Raw genomic sequence first — 25,822 nt, forward strand, 5'->3', positions numbered from 1 at the left:
GGGCGGGTGCGTGAGGAAGCCGTGGGCGGGTGCGTGAGGAAGCCGTGGGCGGGTGCATGAGGAAGCCGTGGGCGGGTGCATGAGGAAGCCGTGGGCGGGTGCATGAGGAAGCCGTTGAGCCAGCCATTACAAGCTAGTAAGCAGCATTCTTCCATGACCTCTGCTTCAGTCCCTTCCTCAACTTCTTCACTACAGAGTACAAGCTGTTAAACTGAAATGAACCCTTTCCTCCCTAAGTTGCTTCTGGTCATGGTACTTTATAATGGCAGTAGGATCAAAACTAGGAGAAGGCACTGAAATGGAAGCGCACCAAACATTCCTAACTAAAATGCAGGATTAGACAGGAGAAGGCAGAGTGTGGCAGAGGTGAGATGAACACACAAGCAGCAGAAAGCAAGGTACAGGAATCATGACCAGCACTGATTAGGTAACTGAGCTTAGAGACTGAAAGCATTATGAGAAAACCCAATAAACACAGGTCTGGATCAATAGTGGTATAAAAAAAAGAGAGGGACAAATTAAAAGTTTGGGGAATTGACTATAACCCAGAAACAGTAAGGGTAATGAAGGAGGCATTGTGTGATGTAAAGATGGCATAAGAAAGACGAGACATGACCAATGGCTGCAGGCAGAGTCCATAAAACCATGGGCAGGTGAGGACTAAAGGGCACTGACAGAACAGAGAAGACCTCAGCAGCATCTCAGCAGAATGAGAAAACTGGAGGATACCACAGCTGCCCCCGCTGCCACAGGCAGAGGCTCAAGCACATTACCTGGTTGTCGAGCAGAGGCTGTAGCATGGCACTTGCTGAGCCTCCCGCCTTGAAAGAGTCTCTCTGGTAAGAGCCTACTGGGTCAAAGCTGTACACAGCTCCCTTTCCTAAAGAAGAAAGAGTACATACAACACTGTAAAAAGGAAGTCGGTCAAACATGCTGTAGAGTGCTACCCACTTAGCTAAACTTCTGACAAAGGTGACAACACAGTCACTGTGGTGCAATGGACCCCAGCAGACTATTCTTCATGGAATGAGGTCAGAGACGAGAGGTTCACATGAACCTTAGTGACCTAACACTGTAGTCAGCCTGCCTAGAACTAATGTCACTGACAACTGTCTCATGGCCCTGGATGGGCAGGCCATTCAGACACACTGGGTAATGATCATAGGCCTTACTTAGTTCTAACCAAAATCTTCATGCTATTCCTAACAAATAAGCTTATAGAGTTTTAGCATAAGCCCAATAGTTTCAATTTTTCTTAGAGCTAAATCTAAGTTATAATACCAAAGACTTGGTATATATCTTTTTAGTATTCAATAAACATACTTTTTAACAATATATTGTAAAAAGCCACCTGCATCAGCTCGTCTTATGTCGACTTGACACAAGCTAGAGTCATCAGAAAGGAGAAAACTTCAACTGAAAGACTGGGCTGTAGTGTAGCACATTTCTTAATTAGTGACTGATGCAGGAGGGCTCAGTCACTATCGGTGATGCTATCTCTGGGCTAGTGGTCCTGGGTTCTATGAGAAAGCAGGCTGATCCAGTTATGAAGAACAAGCCAGTAAGCAGCACCCCTCCATGGCCTCTGAATCAGCTCCAGCTTCCAGCTTCCTACTGTTTTGAGATCCATCTTGACTTTCTTCAATGATTAACAACAATATGAAAATGTAAGCCAGCCAGGTGGTGGTGGCGCACACCTTTAATCCCAGCACTTGGGAGGCAAAGGCAGGAGGAGGATTTCTGAGTTCAAGGCCAGCCTGGTCTACAGAGTGAGTTCCAGGACAGCCAGGGCTACACAGAGAAACCCTGCCTCAAAAAACCAAAAAGAAAGAAAGAAAGAAAGAAAGAAAGAAAGAAAGAAAGAAAGAAAGGAAGGAAGGAAGGAAGGAAGGAAGGAAGGAAGGAAGGAAGGAAGGAAGAAAGGAAGGAAGGAAGGAAGGAAGAGAAAATATAAGCCAAATAAACTTTCTTCCTAGCTTGCTTTTTGGTCATGGTGTTACATTGCAACAATAGAAACTAAGACACCATACTTTAGGCTAATGCAGGAGGATAGTGAATTCATGGTAGACTCAGGTACAAGGTGAGAACCATTCCTGCCAAATACCACCAAATCCTATTTAATGGCAATATTTAATTATTTATTTAATAAAGTCTTAGTAAAACACAAATGTGTACTGTTACGTGCTTTTTTTTTGCCCAAAATGTTATAGCTTGCTTTGAATTACTGGAATAAGGAATAAGTTAAAAAATAGAGACTATTTTTATTTATGTGTATATCTATGTGAATGTCTATATCATATGTATAGGTAGCCATGAGAGCCAAGAGATTCCTTAGGACTGAGTCCAGGCAACTGTAAACTGTTCAATGTGTGTGCTGGAATCCAAACGGGTCCTCTGAGAGCATCAAGTACTCTAAATGCTAAACCATCTCTCTAGGTCAAGACTAACCTTTTATTCCGTTAAGAAAAACGTAACTCGGGCTGGCAAGATGGCTCAGCGGGTAAGAGCACTGACTGATCTTCTGAAGGTCCTAAGTTTGGATCCCAGCAACCACATGGTGGCTCAAAACCACCCGTAATGAGATCTGATGCCCTCTTCAGATACATCTGAAGACAGCTACAGTAAACTATGCCGGAGTGAGAAGGGCCGGAGTGAGCGGGGGCCGGCAGACGTCCTGAGTTCAATTCCCAGCAACCACACACGATGGCTCATGGCCATCTGTACAGCTACAGTGTACTAATACATATAAAGTAAATAAAATAAATCTTTAAAAAAAAAAGAAAAACGTAACTCAATACAACAAACGAGTGGTCCTTGCAGACTCCACTGAAATCAAATTATGTCTTTTGGCAGGATTTATCCTAAAAGGTAATTGTAAATATATACATTTCTTACACATGTATAAGAAAAAATTAAATCAAAGCAGCCTGGTACAGAATCATTTTCCTGAATTTTCATGCCCATTAGCCAATTGTCCAGTTAGTGACATGGAGTTCTCACTAATGGGATGAGGTACTATCACCAAGGATGGAAAAAAAATCAGCATAATAACCCTGGTGTGTTGCCAGCCTGGTTGGAGTTCTAGTGCATCTTTTACAAACAGAACTGCCTTGCCAAGATACTCTGACTTTGTGAAACAGAGACTATTGTTTGCTTCTAACATAAGTAGATATTTCTGCAATATTCAAAATAGCAAAAAAAAAATCCTCTTAAAAGTTATTAGAAAGGTGGCATTCACTCATAAAACCACATCTGTCTAAAAGCTAAAGAAAATAAATCTTTGAGCTAAACTGCTCCACCCTACACATCTTCCTATCCTTGATCTTTCCTCTTTTTTTCCGTAATTTCCATAACTTAAACAATCTCTCAAAGCTGCAGACCTTACCAGCACCCTACCTAGCTTTCCCTCCTGGTCACTTTATCCGTCTTGATGATAAATGACTTTTGAGGTGACCTAATATTTAATCCTTATCTACTCTCCTCCCCCCACCACTTCCAATCATTTTAACTAAAATGCAACAAGTATGCTGCACACTAACTCCCCTGGGTTACTTATCCTCCAACTACTATTGAGGTCTAAATGGACACCATTATTAAGTAAGTGGCCAGCACAGCTGCATCATAGTAATATCAAACAGTTGTGTCTTCTCTCCCATAAAATGGAGCTTACATGAGGAACTCAGAGCTCCTGGTCTAAGGAATTGTTTTCTGAATTACATATTCACTACCACACCCACATTCTACCTGAATATTTCAACTGAAAGAATATAGCTGATAAACAAAATCACCAAAACACATCAGACATGCAAATCACAAAATAACCAAACTAAAAAAATCAACACAACTCCAAAAATTACTAACCTTATAGCAGTCAGTGAGTTAGATGAAATCCAAAACAGAAAATTCAAAATGATATGTTCAAAGATACAAACAGTTGAATAAAATCAGGAAGAGGTTCTGGTTGGAGAGACAGTTTAGCACTTGTTGCTCTAAGTTTGGTTTCCAACACTCATATGGTGGCTCACAAATATAGTTCTGGGGGATTTGATGGCCTCTACAGCCACCAGACATACATGTGATACATATAAATATATGCAGATAATCACACATATAAAATAAATCTTAACAGAGAAATCAAGTAGGTAGTGATCAAAGAGGAATTCAAGAAGGGATAGAAATACTGTAGAAAGGGCTGGAGAGATGGCTCAGCAGGGAAGAGCACCGACTGCTCTTTGGAAGGTCATGAGTTCAAATCCCAGCAACCACATGGTGGCTCACAACCACCGGTAATGAGATCTGACGCCCTCTTCTGGTGCATCTGAAGACAGCTACAGTGCACTTACATATAATAAATACATAAATCTTTAAAAAAAAAAAAAAAGAAAGAAATACTGTAGAAAAACTAATGTGAATGAAATGCCAAAACCAAATCACAGTAAGTTAATAAAAAAACAAAAACAAACAAACAAACAAAAAAGACAGTTGAAAGTCTCAGAACAGAATGGATCACTGAGAGAACCGTCTAAGCTTGAAGACCAGGTAGAAGAACTCAACAAAGTTAAAATAATAAGAAAGGACTGCAAGTACAACCATGTGCTGTTTCCAGCATAACAGACACACTCTGAAAAGACCAAATCAACTGCTTAGGGGCACAGGAGAACTTGTTCTAGTGGCAAAGAACACATTTTTAAAAGAATCATAACAGAAAAATTCCTGGAGTTAAGAAGAGACAGGATGCATGCCTTTAATCCCAGAGCTTGGAAGGCAGAAGCAGGTAGATCTCTGAGTTTAAGGCCAGCCTGGTCTAAAGAGTCCAGCAAGCGATACACAGAGAAACCTTCTCAAAGTCCTCCCAACCCTTCTCCCAAAAAAGTGAGGAGATGCCAATCCAGAGGCATGTAAGACACTTAGCAGACAAAACCAAAAAAGAACCTCTCCTTGTCATTTTATAAATAAATAAATAAATAAATAAATAAATAAAACACTTCAACAGATGCTAGCAGTGCATACCTTTTAATCCCAATCCTCAGGAGGTAGAGGCAGGTGGATCTCTGAGTTCTACAGAGCTAGTTCCAGGATAGCCAGTGATATACACATAAACCCCGTCTTAAGGGGGTTCGGGGGGGAACCAATCCAAACCAAAAACCACCTAGTATTGAGATGCCAAAGTTTTTAAATTCAGAATTCATTTTAGAAAACCTAAGTTTGAACTCAGGCAGACTAACAGGCTGGTACTAGCATTAGTTTCCAAGTCGCTCCCCCCAACAAAACCTGAGCCTAGCTCTAGTCTCCAGGTTACACCCCCAACAAGAACAGTGTCTCCAGGTTATTTCCCCCAACAAACCCGCACCCTGCCTAACAACCACCAATGCAGAGGGGAACAGAAGTTTATGATATGACTCCCAGCACCAGCCCGGTTTGCTCTGCACCGCACCCCCCATCCCCCCACCCCGCACTTGCTCTGGCCCCCCTGCTCACTCTGGCTTTGAGTCCATTTTTTGTGCTTTCTTTTTATGTCTGCTGTGGTGGTGTGTGTCTTTCCCCTGGTCTGGTGGAGGGGTTGAGTATGGTTCTGGATCTTTGCTGGGTCCTTTTGCTTGGTCTTGACACTTCACAGTGGCCCGCCAGGCTGATCCTCCTCACTGTTTCCTCCTCGTCCTGTCTGTCCTGATTTTCTCCACAACTGCAGCTTATCTGTTCCTCATTCTTACTTGCTGCCTGTGGATAGTCCATCTTTTCATCTTGTGTATAAGTAACTTTTATCCTCTTCATGTCAGAGGGTCGCTGCCTGTCTGCTAACCTAGGCTTAGTCCTGGAAGTTTCTAGCCCAGGCCTAGAATGTTCTCAGCCTCTGAGACTTGGTGCTGAACAAGCTCACTTTTTCTAGTTCTTTCTGAACTCTGGCTGGCTGATTCATCTCAGCTGTTCTGGCTCAACACTCCTCTCCATGCTGACTGACTGAAACTGGCTTCTCTCAGCTTCTGACTGGGCTAGATAGCTCAACTCCAGGCAGAAACACACACATTTATGAAATAACACTTTTGCATTTGCCAGAAAGCAAGATGTTACCTTCTTCATCAAGTCCTCCAATGATGTTGTAAACATAGTAAGGGAAGAAGCGCCGTGAGTATAGGATGGTAGACAGCATTGCCGCAATTGCCCCCGTTGTCATGGCCTTGTTATTGGAATGCTTGTACATCTTCATGCGTTGTTTTTAGTAGGTCGGAAGGGAGGGGGAGACATGACAACAGAGAGATTCAGTAGAGTAGAAACAGAATCTGTCAAGCTTTAATAACAACCAGTACACACTATACCTATTCCTTAGTGAACATAAAATAATATTTTATTACATATATTTGAGATGGTCAGTAGTACGTTTTTCAGATAACAAACATTTCCCGGAAAAAAAGAGCAAGACTTGGGATGTGAATAAGCCTGACATGTGCCAGGAAAGCTGAAACCAACAGGATTCAGGAGGCCATCCTCAAGGTTATTCAAACAGTAAACAATTGCTGAGAAGACAATTCTCACTCGGCTGCCTGATGGTGATGGGAGGGGCTCCAGGGGAAGCACCTTCCTGAAGTGTCATCTATGCTGGATGGGTGTATGGCGATGCAGCTGCGTTCAGGTGCTCTTGCTTCTCCAAACAACCACTTGTTTGTAGAGTGGTAATTCTGATCTATAGTGGTTCCCTATCTTAAATGAATAGACAGTTGTCCCAGCATGCAAGAAATGAGTTTGTGCCGGGCAGTGGTGGCGCACACCTTTAATCCCAGCACTTGGGAGGCAGAGGCAGGCGGATTTCTGAGTTCGAGGCCAGCCTGGTCTACAGAGTGAGTTCCAGGACAGCCAGGGCTACACAGAGAAAACCAGTCTCAAAATACCAAAACAAAAAAACAAAAGACAAAAACAAAAACAAAGAAAAGAGTTTGTGACCAGCCTGATCTACACATCAAACTCCAGGAGAGCCATGACTTCATAGAGACCCTGTCTCAAAAGGAACAAACAAAAAGAATTTTAAGAGGAAGAATGTCAAGAAGGTTGGTTTAAAGAGCCGTTTTACTCTCCCCTCTTCCTTGCAGACACTACTAACTCAACAACACTGTAACACTCAGCATGTAAAATGAGCCTGGGGAAGGTGCTCCAAATGGATCTCTTTCTGTGCTAATGCACCCCAATGGCACCAGCACCAGAAGCTTCACCTGCTACCTGCTTCTACAAGCAAACTTTTCCTCGAGTATAGCCATGTTGTTTATGTTGCCTTCTTAATCCAACTGGGCAGCTGTGACAGAAATGAAAAGGCCCCTGAGTTTTAATTTATTTATGATCTGGTATCTTATAAAAATAAATCATTTGGGGTCCCACTTTTTGTAACTCCTGGACAAACACATCATCGAGAGGCAGCAGTCTTACTCCTCAAGTTGTCTACCAAGGAAAACAGTATCAAAGACATGACCGTAGGGACTGGAGAGATGGCTCAGAAGAGTTGAGAACACTTGCTTTTGCAAACCTAGGTCTGGCTCTTAGCACCTCCATGGCAGCTTACAACCATCTACAGACTATTCCAAGTAATCTGGAACCATTTCCTAACCTTCCCGAGTACCAGGCATACCCATGGTATACAAATCTGTAGACCAAACCCCCCATATACATAAAATAAATAAAATTAAATAATTAGGCTAAAGATTTCCACAAAAAATGTAAGCATGAAATGAATTAAGCTCAACATTTTTGTTGGTGTTTGTTTTTTGAGGCTGGGTTTCTCTGTGTAATACCCCTCCCTGGCTGCACTAGAATTCACTTTGTAGACTAGGCTGGCCTCAAACGCACAGAGATTCACCTATCTTTTGACTGGGATTAAAGGTGTCCCATGACAATCATTTCTAAAGCAAAGCCTAAGTACTGTAAGTCAAGGTCAGAACACTGAGCAATTACAAAAAGCTATATGACTAGAAGCAGACAAGTACAGAATAATTTCTAAGATAAGTTATAGTAAATTATGAATTAGAATGCATGAAATATGAAATATCATCATGTAATATAAATGTAAATTTCTGCTAATAAATGTAAATTTCTAAAGCTTTCAATACTACATGTTCTAAAATACTGTGAAATAATTTCTACACAGCTCCACAGCAAGTGTAAGTAAACATTTCATGACCAAGTAGGCAACAGAGAATGTGGTCACCCCCGCCCCCAAACATCATCCCTATCACATCATCCCTACTACTGAAGTCTGCTACCCTTTCATTGTGCTGTCTACTAGAGTGGGAATCTGTGAAGAAGGAGAGGCCAGCAGACAGTTAAAATCCCGCTCCTATCTATACGCTGCCTGGCTATCTTCTGCCACAGCCAGACCTGACACACTTCAGAGAAGCTTCAGAAGAGCGCTCTATAAGGCAGACCTCTAAACTGTGCTGCGGTTTCCTGTTACTTGAATGACTTCAATAGCCAGTGTTGGTACTGCCTTATTTCTAGGATATGCTAACTCCACCTGCTAACTTGCTCTCTCTCTAAATGCAGCTGTGCTGTGAATTGTTTCAACAGAGCAGACGTGTTCGAAAGCACCTACCTTTAATCTTGCTTCAATAATCTTTGTCAACGTGAGACAATCTCCATGAAAACCACTGCAGCCAATGACTGTTTTGTCTGTTCTGTAAGAAGCCAATTTCAGGAAAATGAGTTGATAAGCAAGGCTCACAAACTTGACACTAGCCAGTGCTTTTGAGGAAGGGGAGCAGACATACCAACACCTCCATGCACAAATTAATTTTAGGTGGGCCAAAGATACACTATGATTAGACTAAGGAAAACAGGGGCTACTATTTTACAATGTAGGACTGGAGAAGGTGAAGTATGATGTAACCCAAGGGTCATATAAAAGTTTCCTAAATCTGAATACTTCTACAGAAAAAAATATGAAGTTAAAATATATGAATATGACTAGTAAAGTCTAATTCTAATTTCCTTATTAATGAGTTAGAAAAATTGGATAGCCAGGAACAAGGAAGACAAGACTTCACTGCTTCTTATAGTAGATGTGGGCCATGCCTAGGACAGACACACAGCAAAGCTGCCTTCCTTATTTTCTATTCCTATCACTTTAAACTTCTATGCAAAGAACTCAAGCCTTGTTGGATCCATTTCGACTTCAATTCTAGTATAACAGAGTTTTGTGATTAGCTATGTAGATAATCCTCCCAACTGCCACCAAAAAGGCAAGTGAAATGTCTTTATGAATATTCACTTAAGAGTTAGAATGATAGCTCAATGGTTAAGAGCACTGGCTGTTCTTCCAAAGGATCTAGGTGGGTTCAATTCCCAGTATCTACATGATATGCAAACATATGTACAAACAAAACAAACATATACTTAAAATAAAAGTAACTCCTTAGAAGGAAAGAAAGAAAAAAAGAAAGGAAGGAAGAAAAAAGAAAGATTTACTTACAGTTTGTAACACTTGGGGCTATCTCGGGTATGAATTGAAAATCCTTCACTCAACCGAGTGTCTGAAGCAACGATGGAAAAATCTTCTCCAGCAATTGCCAATACAGTACTGATGAATTAAAGAATGAAAGAACGAACATTAATTCTTAAGGGTTGCAATTCTGTCCCTTCAAATGGTAGTGTGTCCTACAGGCCCTATCTAGGTAAATTTACTAGACATAAAAGCAGAATTCCAAAGAAAGACAAAAGACTGAAGGAACAGATTCCTGACTACATGTCATCCTGGAAGATCCCTAACCTACAGCCTAATGGAGCCCTCTCCATTAAGCAGTTATAAGCCAGTGGGCAAATAAACCTCTGAAGGCCTCGATTTTCTCAGATGTGTATCACAGAATGTAAAATGGGACATACTGTTCCAGTACCTCACTGAGAAGAGCTAACAGGAAAGACACTGAATCATACCTTCATCATTAATGAACAAAAACACTCATGTGTAGCAAACCCTGGTATTATAAAGCAATCTGTCTGTAGTCTTGAAGACCAGGTATTGATAGCAGTCCTACAAGCAAGTAGAGTTCAGAAGATCTCTATCTCCTCACCTGAGAGCTCTAGACAACATCATTAAATGAACCGTCAGTCTCCTCTGAACTATCCCTTATGGGGTAGGAGGCTCATGAGGCTCCTAAGGTAAAAATACTTGAGGGAAACCAAATTATATCCAGGGGACACTTGTGAGATCCTTGAGGTCACCCCTCCCAATCCCACCACCGGTAACACACACCTATGCACACCTTGAATTCCAGCATGTGAGTTCTAGGGCAGCTAAGGTTACATAGTGAGACACAGTCTTAACTGTTGCGGGAGGAGACTCTGACCAGCCAAGCTGTAAGAGATTTCTCAACTTGTGAGCTACCTACAAGTTGTGCAGAAATCCAGAGCCACAGCTTTTACAAGTTGCATTGGGGTGGACTTTTTTATGACACAGTTGACTCTGGGTCATCCTTGCTTCTCTAAGTATCTCCTGACCCATACTCCTGTCATAGGAATCCTAATAAAAATTCATTGGTTCTCCAAGTTAAACTTTAGCCAATCATGGAGCGTGTGTTTCTGTGTGTGTGTGTGTGTCTTCCCAGGGAAAGTTGTCATACCATAGTCAAAAGCAAGCTTTTCTTTTCTTCCTGTACAATTTCTGATAATTTACTGAAGAGCCCCAGAGAGAAACTACAAAAGTAGAACCTAGATACTACTGTTGTTTTCTCAAGCAAATTACTTAACTTCTAAAAACTTCAACTGCTTAAAATATATGAGATTACTTAACAGTAACTATCTCATATTAGTGTGCTGCATATATGGATTAAATAAGTTAACTATAAAGTCCATCTGACATTTGCCTGTTCTTCTAGCAAGTGAACAATAACCATTATAAAATACAGTAGGACAGCACTATGTGATGACTAAGCACCTGGGCACTGGAATTACTCATGCCACTTATTAGCTGTGTAACACTGGATAAACTTTTCATGTTAAAATTGATGGTAATTACAGTACCTGTTGTGTTACAGTGTGAGAATTAAACACATAATTCACATAAAGTACCTAACATATTTCCTTATAGGAAATAAACATCCAGAAAACATTATCTACTATTTTTACTGAGGCAAGTTTTGCACAAAAACTTCAAAGCAAAAAAGAATGGCATTCCAAATAGCATGAACAGCAACACAAAGAAAAAATATTACCACAGTCCGCTCAGGCAACTTATTAAGGTAGTCATTATTATGTTAACCAGAGACATGCACACTCCTCACGTGATGGACTGTTATATAAGACCCCAAGTGCCAAGCTAGAGTTTAGAATTCTAGCAAGGAGTCCTGAACGTTACACAGAAAAAGGTTCCATTCCCAAAGTGAGGTTTTAATACAATTCTGACAATAATACAGTATGTGAAATGGGACATACTGCTCCAATAGGAGTGGTGTGACAGACGGGAGACAGGATGACAGGGGGAAGAAGGACCAAGGTTTTACAACTCCCTAGATGTGTTTGGTGAGGAAAACAACATACCCACCCCCCTTAAACTGAGCCAAGAAGGATGATGACATCATCACAAGGGGTAGTTTCAAGAGCAGCAGTAATGGTAAGGAACAATTACCCTGCTTGTTTTGTTTACCAACATGAGTTATGGTAAGAACAGAAAACGCAGTTAGATATGGTTTCCCAAAGAGGCCAGAATTGAGGGGACTTTTGAAAAATAAAGTTACAGAAATAGACTTAAGAATTATGTTGCCAAGGATCGGGCATATAAAGGTCTAAAGTGACAAAACCTGGAAACTACAAAGAGAAATTACTATCATGTTGTAGAATCAGAGGCTGCTTGCAGGGCTAATTGCAATAAATACTAAAAGGTGCGAAAGAGAAAGGAGAAAGGTGATTTTATAGACAGTTGTATGAACAAAGGATGGGTAAGAAGAACCAAAGGAGGTTAAAAAGTGAATCGCATTTGGAACACCTGAAATTATTAACACGCCTTACAAAGTAAGTATTTAGTGTTCACGTGCAGGATTGAGCAGCACACTGGAAAAGCAAACGGAAACTGGACAAGGCTGAGAACTCTATGAATTTAAAACTGGTTATAATTCACACCAGCTCTATGGCCTGGGCTGTATAAATGCCAAGAGCCAAGAACTAAGACTATGAAACATTCACTTAACTGTTTGAAATTTACAAAAAATGAACCACTTTGAGTTTTCGCCAATCTATAAAGTAGTTCAAGTAACTGAAAGGCACCCGCATAGTACACGCATTCACGTTTGCTCTTCAAAAGGTACAACCAAGGCTAAGATCAACCTTTCTCTGTATGATCAACGTTCAACGTTCATAAAGACATTATTTAACGTTTTTTTGCTTTTCTTTCCTGAGACAAAGATTCTCTGTGTAGCCCAGGCTGTCCGGGAACTTGCTCTGTAGACCAGATTGGTCACGAACTTAAGAGACCACCTGCCTTTGGAGCAGTCACCACCACCGTTGGCTGGTTTGCTTTTCTTAAACAAGCCTTTTTTTTTTTTTGACAATTGGCTGTTTCAACTTATAATTTGATGAAGAATACTCTTGTATTGTCAACGGATCTAAATACGAAGGGAAAAACATCCCTTCGAACACAGCGGATGATTAAAATGCACAAGTAATTTGAGAGTAAGAATAAACACACACACAAGGGTCCGACTGTCTTTAAGGCTGGGGATGCAGCCCAGTGGAACTTGCCCAGCAGGATACGGCTCAAGAGTAGAAAAAAAACAACCTTCACTTTTCTTTTTCTTTCTTTCTTTTTTTTTTTTTTTTTTTTTTTTGATTTTTCGAGACAGGGTTTCTCTGTGTAGTCCTGGCTGTCCTGGAACTCACTCTGTACACCAGGCTGGCCTCGAACTCAGAAATCCACCTGCCTCTGCCTCCCAAGTGCTGGGATTAAAGGCATGTGCCACCACCGCCCGGCTAACCTTCACTTTTCATCCCTGAAATTAAGTCTGGTTAACCATGTTATTTTCCTCTTAAAATAATAAATGATCAGACGGCTCAGCGACAGAAACAGCTACTCGTCTAACAACCAAGACAAACCATAACTTCATGTTTGCCGGTGGCTTTAGAAACGTATTCAAGCCCTACCAAACGACAGGCCATAGAGCGGAGGGTTAAGAGCCCGCCTTGCTAGAGCAAACGGCACCAAGTACGACAACTAACTTTGAGTGCTGGGCTGCAGGCTACATCCCCGCCATTCCCACACCCGCCCGCCGCGACCCCAGGTTCGACCAAGGTGAGCGCAGCCGACCCGGGTTTTTACCCTCCGTTGAAGGCATAAGGCGAAAAACGCTGCTGCACAGGGCCGGCGGAGCCGTGAGGCCCCATTCCCAGCTCTCGGTCCCGGTCCGGGTAAGCGGCAGTAGAAAGCATCGCGCCTAACTCCTGCTGTCTCACGGCAAAATGGCCGCCGAGGCCGGCCCACTTCCGCCTCCGTCGCCCCGCTCCTCTGGGCTCCTCTAGCCTGTACTCGTCGTTGCTCTTGGAGGTCTACGCCTGCGTCCCGCGAGCGTCACAACTCGGACCCGCCAATTCCGCTAACGGAGACCGCCAGCAGAGACTAGTTTTAGAACCCCAAGAAAACATTTGGATTTACTCATGGCGGATAGAAAATTAAAAGTCTGACCATACCAAAAACTCAACTCGGATGCCACACTGGTGAGGTGGCACAGTGTTTGAGAAGGGTCAGTAGTAGTTCATGCTGCATTCGAGGCCAATCAGGATGCATAGTCAACCGTGTGGTGTATGCGGCCCCGAGACCCAGGAAGAAATACTAGGTTTCCGTAGCTAGAATCTGATGATTAATATTGTTAACTTCACAGAATTTAGCATCAACGTAGGTAAAACCCATGGGCATGACTGTGTGGGTGTTTCAAGAAGGTTTAATTAAGGAGGGAAGACCCAACCAAAATATAAGCGGCACCACCTCATTGCCTGGATTTCCAGACTAAATAAAGAAGCGAACTAACATTTATCTATTTATGCTTCCAGTCTGTGGATGCAGTCCAGGTGTTCTGACTCCCTGCTGGGGTTGTATCCCCTCAAGCAGTAAGGCAAAATAAAACCCGCTTCCCTTAAGTTGCCTCTTGGCAAGGCTTTGTTAAATTTTCTCAATTCTCCAGTCTTCTGAGGTCTCCTGTACTTCCAAGAGAAAATGTTTCCTTTAGGAGAAAATAGATACACAGTACTATTGTACTTATTAGAGTCTGTGCATAATAGACAACCTATACAACACCTACACACACACAACACACACACACACAGACAGACAGACAGACAGAGAGCACGCGCGCTTCGTAACCTAAAGGAGCTCATTACCTCGTTGATAGTGCAAAATACAAGGGAAAAGAAGTAAGCAGGTATGCCTAGATGAGCCACAGAAGGAAAAAGTTAAGATATATTAGAATCAATCAAGCATTAAGAACCAGCCTCAGAAACAGCTGACATTTTCTTGTGACAGCAAGAAAGAGAACTGGTAGTAGCAGAGCTAAAATAGAAATGAATCTGTGACTACATAGCTGCTTGTTTTGTTGTTCTTCTTTGGACGCAAGTTAGCATCCACTGAGAACATGAAAAGGATTCATGTTATCCATCTCACAAATCTCTAAGAGGCAGAACAAAGTAGAGGAGCCAGTGAGCTTGCTAAGCAATGTCTTGAGTTCGAGGCCAGCCTGGTCTACAGAGTGAGTCCCAAGACAGCCAGGCCTACACAGAGAAACCCTGTCTCGAAAACAAACAAACAAACAAACAAACAAAACATGGAAGACTGGGGGTGCAGTTCAGTGGTAGACCGCTTGCTTGAGCTCGATCTCCATCACCACATCCCCAACTGTTTCCGCTACACACTCAACGTCTCTCTTTGACAGCTAGAGAGGGCCGGCAGAAGCCCGGCCCGGAACTGCTGGGAGCCGGGACCCCTCGTTTCCTTCGCCGGTGTCTCGCAGCCTAAGTACCACGAACCGGACTCCTATCGAGAGCGCAACTGGAGGAAGTGACGGCATCAGATGTGCGTCTGGCGTTCGGCGGGGTCGAGTTCGGTAGCGGTGGCGGGTATCTGCTGGCGGTTTGGCTAGGTTTCTGCGGTCGCGTCATTTTCTCCGCAGTGCTCAGGTAACGGTCCTTTCATCCTTTTCTCTGCTTGGAGGCCTTAACCAAGGCAACTTCTGCAGCGGGTCTCTGGAGTTTGCCGGAGGAGACGCGGAATGGGCGCGCGGCCGGGCGGAGAACGGTCCTCCGCGCGGGCTGCGGCGACTCCGCGAGTACCACCGCCTCGGCGGGGTCCTGAAACCCAGTGCCAAGTGTGAGCGTCTCCGAGGGGGTGGCACCGGACAGCCCCGCGCACCGCACGTCTCAGCTGCTTCCCCCCGTGGAAGAGTTTTACCCAGGCCTGCAGCTGCCCGTTTTGTCTCCAGTAAGAATAATTCTGTTAGGAAGCGGTTCCTTGAGACTCAACATCTTGTCAGAAGCCTGAGATTCAAGCTAATCGAGATTAACATAAAAACGCATGCTGCCTTTATTTACACGCTGCCGCTCTTTAGGCTCAGGTTAACGTGGTTTTCCAAAACTCCGGGTAGGCTTTTCTGGGAAAAGATGCTGGACTAGATGAGGCAGACGCTTGAAGACTGCAGAATTGGTTTACCAAATACTCAGTTTGATGACTTAGTTTCCAAAAGATGAAAACTCGGAAAACAGTAAAAACAAAACAAAACAAAAAAATGCAGCGTTTATTGCGATTTTAAGATGTAGATGAGAAAAGGTGGTTTATATCGTCGGCGGGTGTGAGATGACCTCTGCGAAGCGTACTGCAAATTCCCCAGTCTTATATAATCAAGCGTTCAGTAAACTTCGTTTGCAAAAAGGGATCTGGATAAATATCTGGTTTTACTTTGGACATTAAATCCAACTATCTTTTTTTTTGTTGTTTTCCTTTTTTTTTTTTTGTCTCAACCAAAGCATCGATCTCTGAAATTGAATTTTCAGTCTTCAGTTTTCTCAGATTTTTCTGCGCTTTGACAAAGGAGATACTCAAACTGCTCCTTAAAATCCTTTAACTGTTCCCATTGCCTGTGTAATGACATCTTATGCCCTGAATTATGCAACCCCACCTACAGCTGCTTTGTCATCTTTTGTAGTGACTTGACATACTAAGCCTGTCACATACTGCATGCTCTTCCAAGGCTTTGCCCTCTTTCACTTCTGTGATTTGTACTTCGATAGTACTGATTTGTGTGGTTTTGTTCCTTTTGCTAGACCTGTGTTAGATTGCCCCTGCTCTATGAGAGCTCTGACCTCTCATAAGGGTACTTGAGTGTAGTTGTGTCTTTCTTAACTTTTTAAAAGATTTACATGTGTGAATGTTTTGCTTCTATGTCTATATGTGCACCACATGCTTGCCTGGGCCCATGGAAGACAAACGAGAGCATTGGATTTACAGGTAGTTGTGAGTAGCCATGTGGGTGCTAAGATAATCAAACCTAGTTCCTCTGAAGAGCAGCAGTGCTCTTAACTTGGGAACAGGTCTCCAGCTCCTTGACTTTAGTTTGTATTCTTTCTTCCATAACATCCATTCATGATCACAAATGCCCAGTCCAGTCCTAGGTTTCAGCTTTCCACCATGTTGCCTTGCTTAGTAATGCCTACAATCTTAGTGCTTGCTAAATATTTATAGTTCTCTGTATACTTTATCATTGTATCTGGATTGTTGATTCACTCAGTTCTTATGACATCTCTGAGCAAGTTATTGGTCTGCATGAACTGAACTGATCTAAAAAAAAAAAGTATCTTTAAAGAATTGAGGGTGGGCATTTGCCTACCATTTAGGAGGCTCTGGGTTCTGTCACTACTACCATTACAAAGGAAAAACAGCACATTTCATAGTCTCTTAGTCCATATTCATATTTCATGTCCATGACCACTAAAGAGATTAAAGAAACCCAGTTCTAGGCATAGTTTGCATTACTGTGTTCTAATAAGATAATGTTTATTGTTTAGTCTGCCTTAATTAAAATTGAAGCCAGGCAGTGATGGCGCATGCCTTTAATCCCAGCACTTAGGAGGCAGAGGCAGGTGGATTTCTGAGTCTGAGGCCAGCCTGGTCTACAAAGTGAGTTCCAGGACAGCCAGGGCTACACAGAGAAAACTGTCTCGAAAAAAAGAAAAAAGAAAAAAAATTGAAACACAAGAAAATGACTACCTAAAGCATACTGTGTTCAATATTTATGGCACTTTATGCTTGAGGTATTGTGAATGGTATAAAACTGAGCAGCATATTTAAAAACCAGAATTGACCTAATAGGGCTGTACAAACCATGCCTAATAAATGTTCTCTTCATATAGTACAGTTTGCTTAGGAATTAGTTTTCCCTAGGTGTTGTGCTCCCCACCCCCACCCCAAGTCCTTTGCTGGGGGTGGGAGGTGAGGGTGGAGGTTGTACAAAGGGCTGACCCCTGATGCTGGTTCTAAAGAGATGGCTCAGAGGTTAGGAGCACTGCCTACTCTTCCAGAGAGCCAGGTTGGAGCCATCTCTCACACCCTACAATTTGATCTTAATCTAAATATTTGTTGTTGTTGTTGTTTTTGTTTGGTTGGTTTGGGTTTTTTTTTTGTTTTGTTTTGTTTTGTTTTGTTTGTTTTTTTGTTTTTTTGTTTTTGAGATAGGGTTTCTCTGTATAGCCCTGACTGTGATAGGGTTTCTCTGTATAGCCCTGGCTGTCCTGGACCTCACTCTATAGACCAGGCTGGCCTCGAACTCAGAAATCCACCTGCCTCTGCCTCCCAAGTGCTGGGATTAAAGGCATGTGCCACCACCGCCCGGCGATAATCTAAACATTTATTGTCTAAATTCACAAAGAACACACAGGTTTCACAGTTACAAGTTGTATATCCAGAGACCCATATTTATTTTAAGTATACGTATGACCCCATGGTAGCTCAGTTCCAGGGCATCTGACCCTCTCTGCAGGCACCAAAGCATGAAAGTGATGTACAGGCATACATGTAGACAAAATACCCACACATATAAAATAAATTGCACTCATGTGAGGAATCAGTTTATGAGAGTCTGTTCTCTCTTTTCTCCATTTGGGTAAACTCAGATATTAGGATTGGTGGCATATGCCTTACCTGCTGAAGCATTTCTTGCCAGCCCTTTCTCCATTAGTTCTTATTACTGATCTTGGCACCTTAATTTTTAGTACTATTAGAATATTTAAGCACACGGCAACATAGTTTTTGTTTTTGTTGGTGATTTTACATGAGTCACAGGAAACATGAACTAGGCTTTGAGAATAAAAGATACATATATTCATATGGTTTGTGTGTGTGTGTGTGTGTGTGTGTTTTTACACACTCCAAAATAGTTCCGTCTGTTTATTTTGTGTGAACATGAAACCTGTGCATCTATTAAACTTAAAACATATTTTTCCAAGCAGCATCACTATTTCATGGTGTGTGGAGATAAACCAGACCATTGAAGAAGTTTCTAAGGAGATATTCAGAGGATGCTCTAGAGAAGATCTGAGTACTGAAGAAAGTGAGAATCATGGACCAGAACAACAGCCTTCCACCTTACGCTCAGGGCTTGGCCTCCCCACAGGTAAGACAGCAAGAGGGAGGGGCAAAGAGGGCTGACAGTCCCTTTAAGAGAAAGCAGAAGACAGTGACATTTATCATGCAGAACATGGATTTGTAAGTTTTTCAAGTTTGTTTTACTTTGTGAAAATTTCTGAGTTAGATAGAGATGATGCTCTTTTGTTTGGGAAGTTTAGTTGGAACCTAATTTATTTAGAAGACTGTTCAATTTATATGAGCTGTAGAACATTTATTTACTCCAATAAATAAATTTATTGCTTCTGTTGCCATCACTTCCCTACCTCAATTACTACCAAATCTGCTTTCAAAATTAAACATTAAGCTGGGCAGTGGTGGTGTACACCTTTAATCCCAGCACTTGGGAGGCAGAGGCAGGAGGATTTCTTAGTTTGAGGCCAGCCTGGTCTACAGAGTGAGTTCCAGGATAGCCAATGCTATACAGAGAAACCCTGTCTCCAAAAACCCAAAAAACAAACAAACAAACAAAAAATTAAACATTAGTTTTGATGTTAAACATGTGCACATATGTGGGTGTGTTTGCAATAGAATTAGACCTTGATTGTTAACAATTCAGTATAAATTTTACCATCTCCATTCTTCTTTTTTTTTTTTTAAAAAAAAAATCTGTTTTTTTTAAGACTTATTTATTATTATACGTAAGTACACTGTAGCTGTCTTCAGACACACCAGAAGAGGGCATCAGATCTCATTATGGGTGGTTATGAGCCACCATGTGGTTGCTGGGATTTGAACTCAGGACCTTCAGAAGAGAAGACGGTGCTCTTACCCGCTGAGCCATCTCACCAGCCCCTCCATTATTCTTCTACCTCCACATAATTAAATCTACATTTTTTTTTTTTCCGAGACAGGGTTTCTCTGTGTAGCCCTGGCTGTCCTGGAACTCACTCTGTAGACCAGGCTGGCCTCAAATTCAGAAATCCACCTGCCCAAAATTGACACATGCTTGCTTAGTGGATAATCGTCATATACTAAATAGTACTTTGGGAGGAGAGGGGAAGATTTTTTGAGACAGGGTTTCTCCATGTAACAACAGCCCTGAAACTCTCTTGTAAATCAGGCTAGCTTCAAACTCACAGAGAGAGATTCACCTGCCTCTGCCTCCAGAGTTAGGATTAAAGACATGTGCCACCACGCCTGGGTACTGGGCAATACTTTAAATAGGGACATAGGCTTTTTCTTTATGTTCTAGATATACTTGAGAGGCTAGGCATCTTTCTTGCATATCATACATAACAGATATCAAATCCTAAGTGCTTATCTACTGTGGTTGCTACAGAAGACAGTGATGCATCTCAGGATACAAATTCTTCCCTAGTAGTTAATGACCTATTATATTCTAAAAATATCATTCTTTTTACTTTACTTGGGTTCCACTAGGAAAAAAATTAAATTGCCCAACATCAGTATCTTAATCATTACTCTCTTTGCTTTCCACAGGGCGCCATGACTCCTGGAATTCCCATCTTTAGTCCAATGATGCCTTACGGCACAGGACTTACTCCACAGCCTATTCAGAACACCAACAGTCTATCTATTTTGGAGGAGCAACAAAGACAGCAGCAGCAGCAACAACAGCAGCAGCAACAACAACAGCAGGCAGCAGCAACAGCAGCAGCCTCAGTACAGCAATCAACATCTCAGCAACCCACACAGGGTGCCTCAGGCCAGACCCCACAACTCTTCCATTCTCAAACGCTGACCACTGCACCATTGCCAGGCACCACCCCCTTGTACCCTTCACCAATGACTCCTATGACCCCTATCACTCCTGCCACACCAGCCTCTGAGAGCTCTGGGATTGTACCACAGCTTCAGTAAGTACCTCTCACTGGCGTACACCGCACCCCGCCCCCACTGTGCGTAACAGTGAGTGCATGCATGTGTTTGTGCATGTATGTATTCATGGTTTTTGTTTGTGTTCCCTGTCCTCTGTCCCCTGCCCTATGTCCCTGCACCAAAGGAGGTGCTCAGTGCTATTACACTATTTGCTTTCAGACACAGGATTTACTTAAGGAAATGACCCAGTGGTAATTCAGTTATACTGCAACTTTATCTGTTCTTGACAAGGAATTGAAGCTACAGGGTGGGTCAGTGCTCTCAGCAGAGACTTCCCCGTAGAAATGGAGTTGCTTATATTTGTGTATTTGGGCCACAGAATTGGAAACTGAACTTCATTGATACTGTGGACATTTCCTTGTAGCTAATTGGCTGAGTCACAGGCCAGTCGTATCACAGCTTTGGCCATAGTGTCAGCACACGTCTTGGGATCCAGAATTTTCTTCAGTTTTGGCTGTGAGGGCTATACTTATATCTTAGGAGATCTATGTCACTCTCAGAGTGGGGATAGCTGTTCTTGTCTTGATGAATTTTTCTGCCTAAGTAAAGCATTTCCCACATGTAAAAAGTGTGGGAGGTTCAGGCTCTTTTCTTCCTGAAACAGCCCAAACTTTCCAGATATCACTTAGTAACAAGAATATAGCTTTACTTTAAGAAACCTTAATGGCAGGCTGGTGAGATGGCTCAGTGGGTAAGAGCATGACTATTCTTCTGAAGGTCCTGAATTCAGAGGTCCCGAGTTCAATCCCAGCAACCACATGGTGGCTCACAACCACCCGTATTGAGATCTGACGCTCTCTTCTGATGCGTCTGAAGTCAGCTACAGAGTACTTATCTATAATAATAAATTAATCTTTTTAAAAAAAGAAAAGAAACCTTAATGGCTCATTATAGGGTTCTTTGCCAACAACACTTTGGTTCTTGTGTTTAATAACTCTACCTTCCTACTTTCAGCTGTGTTTCCTATTTACACTTAGTTTTCCGTATATATATTGTCATTTGTAAGCCATGCCACCTCAGTTTTTAAGCTAAATGGCATAATTTGATTCTACTTTGCCTGTATACAATTTTAAGATTACTTTTGAGTTTAAAGAGATAAGCCCTATAAGCACTTCTTTTGCCTGTATTGCTCTAAACTATTTCTTCATGCCTGTTTGACGTCCACAGGCATTCATGTTCATACTTTTGATTAAAATAGTTTATGAGAGCCAGTTTAGAACATACACTTATTTCCATATCCACAGAGCATACAATCAATCAACCATATTACATTATCTAAAAATATTCCTTATTAGGTGTCAGTTCTGAGCAACCTTGTAAAGAATTCAGGTAAATATTTAACTTTCTTTTTTTAAGAAATTTATTATTTTATTATCTACATTCCAAATGTTGCCCCCTCCCAATATTTAACTTTATAAAATAGCACATTTATTATTTACATTACTAAATTTGTGACAGGCACACCAAAGTGTACCCGAAAATTCAGTTCATGTATGGGCATGCTGAGTCAAACTCATTTTTAAGTAAAACAAGAATTTTTTCTTAGTATTTTCTAGTTTGGGGGGAAATAGATATTATAAAAATAAAAACATTTGATCTACCTGGCTTTATGATTATGTACTAGAAAAAAATAGTCCAATAAAATTTAATTTTTAAATTAAATTTTTGGGGTTATTTTTGAGACTGTCTCACTTGATAAACCTAGCTAGGGTGGTTGGTGCTGTCTATGGAATATAAGCTCGCTTTGAATTCTTGATAATACTCCTACCTAAGCCTCCCACTGTGTTGCCTTGCTAGTCAGCAAGACTTTGACTCACTAGATTTCAGAAGTATTCTTTGTAGAGAGAAGAGCAGGGAACAACAGTGAACTAGAGCTGGTTGTCTACATTCAATGTTCTAAGGATGGCAGTGTTCCTCTTGACAGTTGACTAGAGCTGGCTATCTGGACTCAGAGTTCTTGTGTAATAGTTGATGGCCTATTAATTACATTTGATGGCATTGTTCATTTCAGGCCTTTCTACTTTGAAAAACCTAGAAAACTACAGAAAAAGTTGAGTTTGCTATGTTTAGGTTTTTATTAAAAGTTCTGGGCGAGATGGTGGAAGCACACGCATTTAATCCTAGCACTGAGGAAGTAGAGGCAGGCAGATCTCTCTGTGTTTGAGGACAACCTGGCCTACAAAGTGAGTTCCAGGATGGCCAGGGCTACACCGAGAAACCTGGTATCAAGATGAAAAAAAAAAAGAAGTATTTCATAGATGACTTGAAGAGTGGGATACTCTGGAATGGAACAGTCCTTTAGACCCGGGTGGAAAATGATGATGTTTGTGCATGTGTACATGTACTTCCCTCTCTGTGTGTAAGTGTTGTTTTTAAGATGGGATTTGTCACTAGCATGAAATTTGCTGGTTTGGCTAAGCTGGCTAGTCATCATGTGCATCCCAAGCCAATGATAGTGCATTCCATAGAGGCTCAGCCAGTTTCCTGAATATGGGAATAGTAGTTACCCCTCACAGTACATTAAATACTAAGTGAGAATATCTGGTGTGGAGCACTTTTTTGTTGTTGTTGTTGTTTTGTTTTGTTTTGTTTTTCGAGACAGGGTTTCTCTGTGTAGCCCTGGCTGTCCTGGAACCTACTCTGTAGACCAGGCTGGCCTTGAACTCAGAAATCCTCCTGCCTCTGCCTCCCAAGTGCTGGGAGTAAAGGCATGTGCCACCACCGCCCAGCTATGGAGCACTTTTTAGACATTTAAAGTCAGCAGAGTTTTGTTGTATTTTTTAAATTAAAGCTTGGTGAAAAAAACAATGAATCATCAATTAATCTTAATCATATTTTCTTTTCAGATTTCTTACAGAAATATTGTATTCATAAAAAATCTTGGTTGTAAAAAAAAATCTTGGTTGTAAACTTTACTTAAAGACATTGCCTTGGTTGTTTAAAAGTTATGTATTTTCAGTAATCATGTTTCAAATTTCTTGCAGAAATATTGTATCCACCGTGAATCTTGGCTGTAAACTTGACCTAAAGACCATTGCACTTCGTGCAAGAAATGCTGAATATAATCCCAAGGTTAGACCCATTTTCATGTATTTCATACTGTATGAGATAAACAGAAAATGTTTCCTAAATGTTGGTGAGAAAACTTGTATTGTGTCTGTTTCTTGATATCAACAAAATGAGTATGTATCATCCTTATTTTGAATGTTAAGTGCATAGGAAAAGTTCATTCTGGGATGTTTTCATTTTGTTTGATTTTCCTGTTTTTGCAGTATTGGAGTTTCAACCTAGGACCTTAACCACACTAGGGAAGAGCTGTCCACTAAGCTGTGTCCTCAGTTCTTCAACTTGTATTTTATTAAATACCTACCACATATGTGGCCCTCTAAATGTAGAAATCCATACAATAAACTAAGTTTATATACACTCACATTGTAGTGAGCACCTAGCATGAAGTTGGAATACAGAATATTCCATTTAGATCCTGAAGCATATCTAGTGACATACTTGTGGTATCTACTTCAGTAATCCTGTGGAAGAGTTGGGTGTGGATTATATGGGATGGATGGTAAAAGATGGGTCAGTAATAATTGTTGGCTATAAGTACAAGAAGTTTAATACATGTTTTCCTACCTTTGTATAACTTTTAAGGTTGATAGACAAGATTGTCTTAGTTAGGGTTTTATTGCTGTGAACAGATACCATGACCAAGGCAAGTCTTATAAAGAACAACATATATTTGGGACTGGCTTACAGATTCAGAGGTCCATTATCATCAAGATGGGAGCATGGCAGCATCTAGGTAGGCATGGTGCAGGCAGAGAGCTTTATCTGAAGCCTGCTAGTGGAAGACTCACTTCCAGACAGATAGGATGAGAGTCTTAAGCCCGAGCCCACAGTGACACACCTACTCCAACAAGGCCACACCTCCTATTAGTGCCACTCCCTGGCCCCCATAGGTCTGTTCAAACACATGAGTCTATGGGGGCCATATCTAGCCATCACACAAGAAAAAAGTACATTTAGTCTAGCTTCCAAAGTCCTGATAGTCTATAGCAGTCTGAACAATGTGAAAAGTTCAATGATCAAAGTTTCTTCTGAAATCCATCCAATCACTTAACTGTAATCCCCAAATCAGGACAAGAAACAAGCTGGTCAAACTCCAAACTGCATCTTCATGTCTGATGTCAAAGTGGTCTTCAGATCTCCAAGTCCTTTTTCATCTTTGTTGACTGCAACAAACTTTCTTCTGGGCTGGTTCCATTCCCTGTTAGCAGCTTTCCTCAGCAGATATCTTATGGCTCTGGTATCTCAAACATCTTGGGGTCTCCAAGCAACTTCAGTGTTACAGCTTCATCTTTCAGTGTCTGGAATCCACACATAATTCTGTGCTCCTCCAAAGGGCTGGTGTCACTTCTCCAGCTCTGCCCTCTGTAGCACTCTAAGCTCAGGTTGATCACTCCATTGTTGCTGCTATTCTTGGTGATCATCCCATGATACTGGCATCTCCAATAAACTGCGGTCTTCTGCTGCAGCTAGGTTTCACCAATAGCCTCTCATAGGTTCTCTTCATAGTGCCAAGCCTCAACTCCTTTACGTAACCCCTTTAGTCCTGGGCTGTCAACTACAACTGAGGCTGCATCTTCACCAGTGGCCTTGCATGGCTTTTCTTTTCTTTTCCTTTTTTTCTTTTTTTCTTTTTTTGTTTCTCTCTTTCCTTCTTTCTTCCTTTTTCTTTCTTTCTTTTTTTAACTTTTATTGCATGATGAGAAGAGTTACATGATTTCAATTTATCTGAATTTGTTAACATTTAAAAACATTTTAAGTAAATAGAATTAAATCACATTCTTGTTTCCCTTTTGTACCCCAACTCCTCCCAGAGACCCTCCCTTTCAATATCTACAATATCTTTTTTTGTCATATTCCTTAAAATTTATAAAATATTATAACAATAAAAATGAGTATTATAGGGGGTGGAAAGATGGCTCAGCAGGTAAGAGCACTGACTGCTCTTCTGAAGGTCTTGAGTTCGGATCCCAGCAACCACATGGTGGCTCTCAACCACCCATAATGAGATCTGACGCCCTCTTCTGGTGCGTCTGAAGACAGCTACAGTGAATTAACACTGGAGTGAGATGTCTGGAGTGAGCCGAGCTGGTAGAGGTCCTGAGTTCAATTCCCAGCAGCCACACACATGATAACTCATGGCCATCTGTACAGCTACAGTGTATACAGTTCATACACATAAATAAAATAAATCTTTAAAAAAATGAGTATTATAAAAATAGTTTGATATAAAACAACAATCAATTTAACAGCTTTATGTAGATGCTTGTCTACAGCAATACTGAAAAT

At 41.5% G+C, this 25,822-nt stretch overlaps 2 protein-coding genes across 2 annotated transcripts in view; one reads left to right on the forward strand and one right to left on the reverse strand.

Moving 5' to 3' along the window:
* The window catches only part of Psmb1 (proteasome 20S subunit beta 1), a 14,665-nt gene extending 1,208 nt beyond the window's left edge, over window positions 1-13,457 (reverse strand). Inside the window, exons 1-5 of the mRNA XM_031355182.1 lie at window positions 13,283-13,457; window positions 9,449-9,556; window positions 8,573-8,654; window positions 6,070-6,199; window positions 774-880 (exon numbers count right to left, since the gene is read on the reverse strand). Of these exons, the coding sequence (XP_031211042.1) occupies window positions 774-880; window positions 6,070-6,199; window positions 8,573-8,654; window positions 9,449-9,556; window positions 13,283-13,392 (537 nt within the window). The 5' untranslated portion in view covers window positions 13,393-13,457. The remainder of the gene's footprint in view (window positions 1-773; window positions 881-6,069; window positions 6,200-8,572; window positions 8,655-9,448; window positions 9,557-13,282) is intronic.
* Window positions 13,458-15,152: 1,695 nt separating this feature from the next.
* The window catches only part of Tbp (TATA-box binding protein), a 20,123-nt gene continuing 9,453 nt past the window's right edge, over window positions 15,153-25,822 (forward strand). The window contains exons 1-4 of the mRNA XM_031351811.1: window positions 15,153-15,430; window positions 18,451-18,614; window positions 20,069-20,445; window positions 23,452-23,539. Of these exons, the coding sequence (XP_031207671.1) occupies window positions 18,561-18,614; window positions 20,069-20,445; window positions 23,452-23,539 (519 nt within the window). The 5' untranslated portion in view covers window positions 15,153-15,430; window positions 18,451-18,560. The remainder of the gene's footprint in view (window positions 15,431-18,450; window positions 18,615-20,068; window positions 20,446-23,451; window positions 23,540-25,822) is intronic.

The sequence above is a fragment of the Mastomys coucha genome, unplaced genomic scaffold, assembly GCF_008632895.1.
Source record: "Mastomys coucha isolate ucsf_1 unplaced genomic scaffold, UCSF_Mcou_1 pScaffold5, whole genome shotgun sequence".
Lineage (NCBI taxonomy): Eukaryota > Metazoa > Chordata > Mammalia > Rodentia > Muridae > Mastomys > Mastomys coucha.